The 12,283-nt window shown below is 35.6% G+C and overlaps 1 protein-coding gene across 3 annotated transcripts in view; it reads right to left on the bottom strand.

The window, feature by feature from the left end:
• Nucleotides 1–564: 564 nt before the first annotated feature.
• Nucleotides 565–12,283, bottom strand: part of STAM (signal transducing adaptor molecule) — a 37,569-nt gene continuing 25,850 nt past the window's right edge. For all 3 annotated transcript variants that reach the window (XM_080639590.1, XM_080639591.1, XM_080639592.1), the window contains 4 exons: nt 9,730–9,784; nt 9,237–9,390; nt 7,111–7,286; nt 565–5,961 (listed from right to left, as the gene is read on the bottom strand). In XM_080639590.1, coding sequence (XP_080495716.1) covers nt 5,712–5,961; nt 7,111–7,286; nt 9,237–9,390; nt 9,730–9,784 — 635 coding nt within the window. In that variant the 3' untranslated portion in view covers nt 565–5,711. The remainder of the gene's footprint in view (nt 5,962–7,110; nt 7,287–9,236; nt 9,391–9,729; nt 9,785–12,283) is intronic.

Below are 12,283 nucleotides of genomic sequence, written 5' to 3'. Positions count from 1 at the left end.
AGTTACAGTTGTTTTCGTTTGTTCTTTACCACCTCTTTAAAATACCCATGCTTTATTTCTCACCAAAAAAAAAAAAAAAAAGAACATGCAGCATACTTGAAATAAGATGTACAACGTACTACTTGGATTTTAGCTGAAGGAGGTTAATGACAGCTTAAAAAACTTTACAAGTGCAAATAATATAAGTTTGTGTACGCCATCATATAAAAGAAAAAAATCTCCCCAAAATCCCAGAACAACCCAAACCTCACCTCTACCCCTCCTGTAATCAGAAAATGTGAGCTAAATACTTCTAACACACCGTGCCTATTGCTGCTCCGAGTCCCTCCAGCAAATGAAGTCCTTTTCTGATTAGTCTTCCATGAAATTTATGAATTAACTTTGCAAAATAATGAACTAAATACTCCAACTTTAATATTTTGCAATCATACCAAAAACAATTAACAGTTTTTACAAATAGTGTTATTTACTAAAACAATTCTTGTACAACAGTGCAGTATATCTAAATATATACATATGCCAACATCAAAGGGAGCATCAAACCAAACAAAACCAAAAATGCACTTTGCTACTGAGTACACTTTATTAAAACCAAAGCACACTGCAGCAGGCTTCTTTTCTTTTTCATGACAGAGACAAAAATTATTTGGATTTCCAGAAGCACATGCAGGAGAGAACAAAAGCTCCTACCACCTTTTGCCAAGGCAGCAGCATGAAAAGTGAACCTTAGATCTGCAATTTTACATGGTAGCAAATGGAATGTTTTTAAAACACAAAATATCCTAATTTAAGAAACGAGGTTTCAGAAAAGTACATTGTTTTTACACAGTGGAGAAAAAAGTTCAAAGGTCAAGGCCTTTCCATGTTCTACTATGGTGCTGGATAGTATGCACACATGAAGATTAATATTCTTCACTGCAGCTGAAAATGAGAAAGGACTAGCTGTAGTGGAGCTGGTCAGCTTTACTAAGGCTGAATAACAGAGTAAAAAATGATTCTGCCTGCTCTTAGCAATGGAGGCTTTTGTAACTTGTACTTTACCTTTTTAGTTAAAGATAATCTCCTTGATCTCTTAACTGGAAAAATTAAGCTCCCATGTTCTTCAAAACCAATACACGCATCTTCTCCAAGAGAAGCTGCAGTTATGCAGTTCAAAGTGCCAGTGTAGCTGCTATAATTAGAGATGTTCTTTTTCATCCCACCTGTGAAACCCAGCAGACAACGAATAAGGTAAGACCTTTATATGTAAAGACTGCACAGATATTTGTTTAAATATAAGTGAAAAATAAGGTAAGTGATATTAGAGAAAATACTAAACAAAGTGGAGAATGAGGTATTAAGCAGTTCTCCAGTGTATATCTGATGTTCCTGCCATCTAGATGAAATCAGAGAACTATAATAGCAGCCTAGATTTGATCAGCAAAATATATACATTATTAAAAGCAAATTTCTCTCCTTTGTTAATCTAAGCATTTGCACCCTGGCAGAATTCTCTGAAGTTCCAGTTACTCAAATTCTGTTTCCCCGCCTCAAAATTCATGAACAATAGCTGTACCATGAGGACAAAATGCTGCACCACACCTGCTGAGAAGCATGCTATAATTCTTCTGGTTTGTTCCTTTTAACCGTTGCTTTACTGCTGTCTATATGTCCTTTGGCCAGTGATATTAAATACACATCTACATGGGTACCAGTTACCAAAGAGAGATGGGGAAATATGTTGCCACTCTTCCTGCAACTGCACACTGGAACACACTGCCACGGCATCAGCGTAGCAACTTCTAATCACTGCCTCAGTGTTTTACCTGGGATGCTTTACAATAAATCTTGACAACTTTGTTATGAGATGATACACATGGGTAAACAAGCTTTGTTTATAGAAGTGAAATGCACAGAAGGCACTTTCCAGCATTTGCCTAAGTTCATGATAACCAAGCCACCAAAATACCCCTTCTAAAGTTAATGAACATTTTTGTATGCCTTAATGAAACGGTTAAACAACAAAGGGTTATGCAAAATAGTATGAAAACATTTTAGCCTTTCATTGACAAGGTTACATGTAAAGAAACAAGACATTCAATAATTATGTCTTCTACTGGAACACAAATAACATATCATTTCCAGGAATTCTTAACTTTCAGACAGATTAACTTTCTGGCACTTCATTTATTTGCTGAAAAGCTATTCCATACAGTAGCTGAACATGTACTACATGTACTTTCACCGTCTCACCCATATTTCAGTGTTCAATACTATAGTAAGACAGAACATATGTGAACTTGGTCAAAACAATGCATAAATGAGGAATCTCAGAATAAATCACAACAGAGAAGCACCAGAAATGACATCTCCAGGTTCATGATACCAAACTGGCAGAGAGGAGGTGAACTGAAATGTAATTGCTAAATTATCAGTTACAGAGAATACAAGAGGATGAGTGAAGGAATTAGTGCAATGACAGCATCTAGCAAGGCAGGAGGAGGCATCAGTTCAGAGTACCTAGCATAAAGGACACAACTGAGAAGACAAAATAATCTTTTCTGATAAATGAGAAAAATCAACATGAAGTAATACAGCTCCAAATTCAATTTAATCTGAAAATTGCATCTGAAATGGAAAATGTGGGATGCAACAGAAACACAAAGACTCTGAACCTAAAATTCTAGGGATCTACTGCACAAATTGTGGACAATGAAAACTGATTCTAAGTCAAATAAAATTCACAGTTTGTTACAGGAGATACTTTAGAGCAGTGAGTTAAGGTTGTTCAGCCTGGAGAAGAGAAGGCTCAGGGGAGACCTTTGAGCAGCTTCCAGTACCTAAAGGGGGCCTACAAGAAGTCTGGAGAGGGACTTCTTACAAGGGCATGTAGTGATAGCACAAGGGGGAATGGCTTTAAACTGACAGAGAGGAGATTTAGATTAGGTACTATGAAAAAATTCTTCGCTGTGAGTATGATGGGGCACTGGCACAGGTTGCCCAAAGAAGCTGTGGCTGCCCTGTTCCTGGCAGTGTTCAAGGCCAGGTTGGATGGGGCTTTGAGCAACCTGGTCTAGTGGAAGGTGTCCCTGCCCATGGCAGAGGGGTTGAACTAGATAATTTTTAAGGTCCCTTCCAACCCCAACCATTCTATGATTCTATGACTAATAAAGACAAGAAGAAAAATAAGAAGTGCCCATGTTTTCTTTTCATTGCTTTTTTTTTTTCCCCACAACTTTCAGTATACTGAATTTATAGTGGCATCATGTTAGAAAGTATTATTTGGTCACGATGAACACAAATGAAAGGTGATTTTCATTTTCTTGAAGATGGATAAATGCCCAAAATAAGCAAGTTGAAAAAGCAGAAAAACTCAAGATTACACATAAGTTTTCAGCTTTCAAAGGAGGAACCAGGAACAAGCATTCCTGTGTGTTAAGGAAAGAAGACTTCCAAAATTTTAAAAACAAATTAGTAACAAAAAGTATTACTGTTGAGTCATTTCTGCACAGAAGTTCCATAGGTCTTTATTACGGAACATGTGACACGACATGTGAAAATCTAAGACTGCAAACAGTCAGTGCCAGCTGGATGATTTTGGTGCTTCAAGCTTCTCCTTGAATCAGGGTGTAAGAACTACAGATTAAACAGTCATGTTCACTTTTGTGTAAAGCTGTCACTTCTATACGCATTGTTTCTCTGCTTTTGCAATAAGGTACCCAGAGCATACAGAGAACATTATCTAAATGATGCTACATGCTCTTTCTTAAGAAAATCACCTCTCCAATTTATTAAAAATTACCTATAACACAATACATTGGAATTAATTTATTTTTTTTTAGTACTTCCTTTCAGATTCCACAGACTGTTGTGATGGCACCATGCACTGAAGTAATGACAGTTTGTAAGGGTGCTTAAGAATTCTGGAGAAAAAAATAATACGTGAAAACATTAGTACCAAACTACCCAGCTGGCTAGAACATCCCCAACTGGAACACGTCAGCTCTGAGCATGTTTTGTAGCCACCCCACTTGGAAGTTATGCAAAGCAGTCATTTGAAAGCATTAACGGGCAAAATACCAGTGTCTATTAAAATAGTGAAACAAAGGCATGTCAGGTAACTGTGCAGGAGTGTATGGGATAACTGAGGTCAGCTTACAGTATAATGTACAATTGCAAACTTTAAGTCCAGAAGCATTACACTAAAATAGAGTACACAAAAGTGAACAATTTCTGACATACATACTAACAAGCATGAAAACACAGATCTTATGGTGAAGCCATCTAGTATTGCTCTAAGTGGAGTTAGAGTTGCTGGAAAAGATAAGAGAAAAGCAGGATGTATTAAGACTGAATACAAATGCAAAGCAACAACAGTCTTTGTACAAGAAACTCTGATCAAGCACATCTAAAACACCATCTTCTGTTACCGTGTTTTTTTTGCAGCACCTCAGCTACAGAAAAGAAATAGCATGCCTTAAAGAGCCACCTGGCTAAATTACTGAGAAATGCAAGGGTTTAAAAAAGACTAATGCATGTTGCTGCAGAAGAGAATTCAAAGTAACCAGAAAGTGAATGAAAATAAGATGCCTCATAAACTATTCACACTATAGAAGGGCTAATAAACTCAAATGGTACAACTGGAAATTGAAACAGATGTTTAAGGCAGAAGTGTTTGTGTAGAACAGTAAACAGAACAAATTGCTAAGCAAGGCCACAAGAGATAAAATAAAGCCCTGAAGGTTTGTTTAGCAAAGTGTTTTAAATGTCCATAAATTCTTCATGTTCTAATTAAGAAAACTTGAATAGTGTTACTCATGTTGTGTGTTCCAGTTTAAAACTCCATCACTTCTCTTCCAGCTCAACTCCTCTGTCTTTGGTGTAATCTCTATCAACAAACACAGCATATAGTTCTGGTTCTCACTGTAGAAAACAACTTGGAAAAAATAAATTACATGCAAGATCCTGATCTGTTGCATGGTCCCATGATATGTTTAGCAGCCTCTGAATAGTAGTTTTAAGTTATTAATTATATGTGAAGCAGAATCATAATTTGCTGTTATCCCCCCAAATCAGTTATTAGTTAATTAGTTTACTTTGGTAGATAAGCCGTCTAATAGGCATGATACTTTTGTGTTCAGTTCAAGAAGTAATGAAACTTAGATACATTTGTAAATTCATATGTAGACCTTAGCTTGTAAGTGTAACCATGATATGCAAAATTACTGCTTTTCCTGCAATGGAAAAAGACATCACATATGTCATAAAACTAGACAAAACTACGAAACATGGTTGTCAGTTCATGATTAAAATAAAATAGTAAAGTAAATTATTTTAAAACATTGTGTTAAATATATTCACATGATCACGACAGCTATACGACATGGTCACTATTGCAATCACACACTATATGTACATAACATATATGCCACAACAGTTTGCAAGTGTTGAGTTTTCACAGAGTAGCCAATTTTACCAACATAAATAACCTTGTACCAATTTTTAGGCATTTTAAAAGGAATTAAATGTCCTAAATATATCCGTTCCTCTGCAAAATTAAGAAGAAAAAAAAAAATCCTAAAAAGTCAGTGCAAATTGAACTTGTTCACCAAGATAGATTCTTATTAAGCTGAGGATAAACAAAGTTTAATAGATTAAAGGAAGAAACTCATAGAATTGCCAACTGCCTTTAGCAGAAGTTAAAGAAGACTAGGAATCAGAAGTCCTGGATCCTATAGCAGAGCCTTCTGTGAGTAGCTATGCTGTGGTTGCTGAGGTGGCTGAGGCTGTGGTTGTTGTGGAGGTGCTTGTTGACTGCCTGCTGTCTGTGGCAGAGGTGTGGATGGTAAGTTATAGTTTGGCACCTGGGACATATTAGTTCCAGTGTTCTGATAAGCAGCGACATCAACAGTAGCAGGTGGTGGACTATACACTGAAGCCTGGTTAGAGTAAGTATTTCCAGCAACAGAGCCAACCATTGCACTAGAAAAAAAAAAAAAAAGAAGTAAAAAGTTGAATTGACAAACAACGTACCAACAGAACACAACACTTTATTGCTTCCTCCACTGTTCTATACACACACACACTAAACTCTCCTAACTCTGGACACCTTGCATATTTAAAACTGTAGTCAATGAATATTCTAATTGAAACTCAAAGACACTCCTCAGATTTAAACACACCTAACACACCTCCCCCACTGATTTAAAACTAGACTGTGAATCTACTTTATTTTATTTTAATGTGGAATCGCATCTATCTTCCATTCTGCTCATGAAAACAAACCAAAACCCAACTGTTTTAAATAGTGAACCAAGTCAAGTGAAGTGTGTAGAAACTCGCTTTATCAATGTATGTCTTACCACCCAAAACATGTAAATTGTGGGGACAGAGACTAACCAATACTTTAATAACTCAAATGGATGCCTCTCCCAACTTTATAAAATAAAATTACTTTATACAGACAGTAATAATAATAATTAATAACCCCCAACCTAATTTTTCTTAAGGTCAACACAAAACTTTTTCACAATATACGTAGTTTAGCCAAAACTCAGCATCTTTGGGCATCCACCCAAAACAGAAAGTCACTTGTAGCTCCTTTACATGGGGAAGCTGTGTAACCTCCACTAAGTATTCATAGCCCATTCACTTCTTTCCCAAGCTGAGCAGGATTCTCCCCATGTTTCTACAGTCAAAAATTTGAGAAAAGAACAATACAATATATACTATCTCAGAAATTATGCAAAGCCAGCCAGAGCAGCAAGTATCATCATCATTAAATGTATATTAAAAGTTATCATAAAAAAAGTCATGTCTATAGCACTTTCTCTATTTTTTCTTTTATATAAAAGAAATATATAGATATAGATTATACATTTCTCATATACAAAATAAAAAGCTAGAGAAAATTATTAAAAAAAAAAGGAGAAAATTTTGAAGTTTTTCAGGAATTTTTACCAAATTCACACCACCACCACAAAGCACACTGGAAATAATTGCACTGAAGTATCTTTCAGTTCTGTTTAAAACTATATTTCTAGAAGAAAAAAAAAACCTCCTTTAAATATTTTCTGTCGCCCTATATGTTTAAATTGATTTAAACTTGAATAGGAAAATATTTAAGATTACTTTGTGTAGGATGCCTGTGCAGGCTGACCAGGCAGTACTGAGCTGGCAGATGGAGTAACTGTGCCTTGGCTAAGAGAAGACAGCTGCTCAGGAGGAAGGTTGTAGCCTTGAATATGGCCCATCTGTGCACTCCCTGCCACCAAATATGCATTGCTTTGAGGCTGCCCCGGATAAACCTAGGAAGTTAAATAAAGGAATATTAAAAACAAAATACAAGAAAATTTGGTATTTAATATTTGACTTTAGAACTTAAAATACTGCCTCTCAAACCTTTCTATTTCAGATGTTTTAATAGAAAGCAACTGATTGTCTCCAATTAAGTGTCACAATGCAAAAAAACAATTACCAGATTTTCAAAAGACATTATTTACATTTCTAACCTCAGGCTCCAGTACCAGAAAGGTCAAACAGTTTACTGGAAAACTTGTATTCCAAATTTTATTTTAAGGACTAACGCTCATGCTAAACAAGAGCTTCTACTTTTGAATGAAAATACCGAAGAATTTAAATCATGTAACAAATAACAGCCCAGAAGAGAATACTTTTTTGATGTCCAGATAACTTTCATAAGGTATAATCACTAAAATGGAAAGCCAATAATGTGTTGGTTTTTTTTGTTCCTTAACCTGTCATATTATGTAACTGTTGAGACTGCCATTACAAAATTGTTTGAGTGGGGCAGAAGGGAAAATTTTAACTGAAATAAGACATCATTTTACAACTAACTAGAGGAATAGCTTGCTAGGAAATGAGTTCAACTAAATCAAGACTGAATTTGTAAACTGAATTTAATCGTGAATTATTTGGTTTAACACAAATTACCGGAAGAATTATCAGGTTTCATGCACAACTTACATGAGTTCATGTAAGTTTATGATATACAGCTCTTCTATCTTAAACTCCATGAACTGCAGATGACATTCATAGAAGCAAAGGCATGAGACCTCTCAACTTCTCAGAACTTAATACTGGCTCATCTTCATCATAAAATCCAGTTTTTCACTTTAAGAATCCCCAGAAACATGCCCATTTGAAAAACATTAAAATTATTTGATAAGGTCACGATATGATTGCTTATCACAACAACATATGAATGGAAAACAATATTCCTCTTAATTACACTGAAAAAACATATATTATCTTCTTTAAAAGCCACTGAAAGTACATATTTGTTGGAAGCTACTAGATTATTGAAAAAAAAACAAAACCTCAAAGCTGTTTGAAATGTTATATATTCCTATAAACAGGAAAAGACTACAGGAAGCCTGTATTAGACTACAGAATTAAACATTTAAATGTTTAAAAGACCTTTGAAAAATACCGTAGTATATGAATAAGCCAAAAGACCTACTCAGAGATGAGTCAATTATATGGAAATGCTGCCATGAAAGAACTATAAATCGTAAATTCAGTAATTTAAATGCTACATGCTCTCTACTGATATTTCAGAAAAAAGGAAACTAAAACAAGAAGTTGAATTTAGGGTGGCATAATCTTAACCAGGAATCGTTCTCCTTTGGTTCTTTTCTTTCTTTGACCCACCATGCAAAGCCCTGGCAGCTTTCATTTTTAATTTTATGTGCACCTCAAAGCACAGGATGGGCTTTTTCCTTGATCAAAAAGTACTGAACAGAAAAGAACCTCCAAAAGGAGAGTATGCAAAGCTTGCAGCTGAAAACAAACAGTATTTTATTGGGTGTTTGGGGTTTTTTGTTGTGGTTTTGTTTGTGTGGTTTTGTTTGTTTGGGGTTTTTTACATACTGTATTGAGAGAAAACACTGCTCTTGCATTTGATATTATCTCTAAGAGTGCAAGATGATTTTAACCCAGCATTAAGATAACAGATAACAAAATGAGGTTTCCAACTCAGGGAGTGAGGGGAGTGAGAATACAAGGGCAGAAATAGGAAAAACTATTACTTGCCATCAACATGCTCCACCATACTTTATATATCAGTATATATCTATTTTAGTAATGTAGAGAAGTATACTGTAAAAAAAAATCTGAGCAAGTTTTGTAAAAACCTTAGTTTGTGAAAAACTGTTTATCAGTAACAATTTAAGAAATCAAACATAGCCTAGTATGTACTTGATAACCCAAATGGCCATTAGAAGTTACATACATACCTGAGAGCCAGAAACGCCAGATGACTGCATGTAATACTGTTGGTTTTGTAGTTTTGCATACATGGAATACATCGGGTCTTCATTCATCAATTTGTTATACAAAGAAAGAGCCTCCATTGCTTTAACATTGAGCTCTGAAAGTTCTGAATGTTTCCTAGAAAACATATTTTACAGTTTATTCTACCTTTTAGATAACTTCAGTACAGAGCAGACAATACAAGGAACTTTCCATGAGGAAATATGCAACATATTTTTACTGTCTGTGAAGTGATGCCTGACAAGTGCCAGAATGTCAAATGGTACAATACTATAAAATATCATGTGACTATAGAAAAAAAAAAAACCCTCATACCTCATCCCAGATGAGAAGCTACTAATAAATATACCCGTTTTCTTTCCTAGTATTCTTAGAAACTAACATAGGATTAAGCAGCAACACTTCTATTTCTAAGACTGAATCTTAACATGAATCAAAACACATGACTTTTTTTACCTGTCTATATCTTCCAACTTTTCATCTATGAGAGGTCCCATCTGGTGGCACATTGCTAGAATTGAAAGACATTAAAAATCTATCAGAGTAATAAAGATTTCCACACTGTAGAGTCAAAAAGCAGCTTTTAAAAAAAATTATCAGGTAGAAATGTGTGGATGCTAGCTCTTTATGCTAAAAATATTATAGTAACAGAGGTAGCGTCACAAACAACTTAAGAATGAGATCCAGCTGAAGTTTTCAGTAGGGGTATGGTTTTAAAAGTACATTTAAAAAACAAAATAAAAGTAGGGCAAAACAAAACTTATTTAACATCTGGGGAGTGCAAAGCTGAAACTATTTTGCGTAAAAAAGTTCAGGTAAATCTGAAAGGCAAGCTTTTCTTCAAGAAAGAAAATTTGCCACTGTAACCTAGACCATGTGCTCAACTAACATTGCTACAAAAAGACTATCTATGAAAACAATGAAAGGGGAAACAGGTTCCAATGATTCAAATAATGTGCACATCAAAGACACTTATAGCACTTCGCTATCTCACGGGAATCCTAATAGGGGTAAGGGGACTTTTTCAAACCACTAACACACGCAAAAAAAAATCCAAACAAGAACACAAAAATTTACCAGAAGTAGAATGGAAAAGCATAAAAATAAACAAAAATGCACCCCCTGCCAACTTTCAGCACAATTACATGGGGTTTATGTAATTGCCAAGCAAACCACAGTCAACTAGCAAAAAGACAGTTTGGCGAATGTAAAACAAACAGTCAAGGTAGCTGGAAGGGGATGCTACAGTCTAACACAACTCCAGAATGCATGATGTGACCACTTATTCAAGCAATGAAATATTTACTAATCAAGATATGCATTTAATCCCAAGTGTCACTCAACATTAAAACTGAGAGATAAGAAAAAAAGATTCAAGCATCAAAGATGATCTAAATGCATTATAAGCAGCTGTGAAACACTGTCTTCACTCCCAGTCTTCCCAAATTAAGAGATGCAGAAGTTTCTGAAAGCCTCTGGGCCATGACTGGTCAAAGAGCATCACTGATGTGTTTTTTGGAGGCAATTCCAGGTAAAAGAGGACATGGATAAAAGGCACCTATCTGCTTCTTTGAACCTGGGATCAGTAACACATTGGCAGAAATACTGGGAAAAGATGTAAAACCCGGTGTAAGTTCTGCCTATTTTTATGTGGAACAGAGTGTGTCAAAGGCATGAGAAGGATTGATTATAGATTTCTGTACGCTAACATGATGACTGCACTGCTGCCAACCAGTGTTGCAAAGTGTTGGGATGAGCTCTCCAATGTAAAGACATTTGTGACTGGACATCTGGATGGCAGAAGAAAATTAAGTGGTTTGATTAGCACCTGCCACCACTGGTATGAACGAAAGATTGAACACACATCTATAACAAAATGCCCAGAATCTATGCCAAAAATAGTAGCTGCCCAAGGCCTACTTGAGTGTAGAGTAAATACAGTCATGCATATGCCATTGTAGAACTATGTGCAGCCATGTGCTTGCCAAGCACTGTTGTAGGTAGCTGGGAAGCAATCATATGACTACTCTACAGCTTTCAGATTCCAGGAGCAGTCACATGGTTTAATATAAAATTCATCATTGTTCGAAGGATCTCACAATGTGTTTTGAAAGGAGATCCTGATGTAAGCCATATCCGGAGGTTGGTTGACAAGCATACCTTTAATTTCTTTACCTCTGTCTTGGACCAGATATAGGCAATCTGCTTCTTAGACAACAGCCTCTGTAGCTATATTTGGTACTATTGAAAAGAATAAAACCATTCATGTTTCTTTTTACCCTTCTTCAGCTTTAGTGGAACTAGAATACATGCAGACATGTCACTGACGTGCACTACCTAAAAAGGGAATTTTTTTTTTTTTACAGGTACGATGAACCAGGTGGGTGTGGAAGGATGGGTATTATCCAAAAGCTTACAAAGCATATTCACTTTTTTCTGACTAATTTCTAGATAGATAGATCTGGAATGTGCCATTTTCTTAACAAAGCCTTGTCCTATCTGAATTATCAATAAAATAAAAAATTGTTGATAAAAAGCCAACGTTGTCTTATAATCAGTAAGTTTCTTTAGTTCCTTCTCCAAAGTTCCCTTGCAAAAATTGATACATCTATCAACACAGGTAAAATGGTCTACAAGGCCTCTTTGAAGAGGCAGTCTGAATAATCTGAGCTTAAAGAACTAGTCTATTTTATAGCACTCTAAAGTATTTGTTAATATTAAAGTCCTACAGAAATACACATGATGTGAAAAGCACATGTGGGATACCCACAGGCCTAGTCTAAGCCTCAGTAGCATTTCTGCTTCCTCTCATGGAATCTTCCTTACACTCCTTTTGCAACTCATGCTGTGCTACCTTATGAAGGGGAAAAAAAAAAAAAGAAAAAAAAGAAAAAAGGGTAAATAAGACTGAATTAAGTATTCCCAGCTCTTGGGGAAAAAAAAAGAATATAGAATACAAATATTTAGAGAGAGGAGTGGACTTGTTTTAATTTAAAATTTTGCACTTTAG

This window comes from Psittacula echo (genome assembly GCF_963264785.1).
Source record: "Psittacula echo genome assembly, chromosome: 2".
NCBI classification, from domain to species: domain Eukaryota; kingdom Metazoa; phylum Chordata; class Aves; order Psittaciformes; family Psittacidae; genus Psittacula; species Psittacula echo.
The sequence above is the reverse complement of the archived record's forward strand: the minus strand, read 5'-3'. Positions and strand labels throughout refer to the sequence as shown.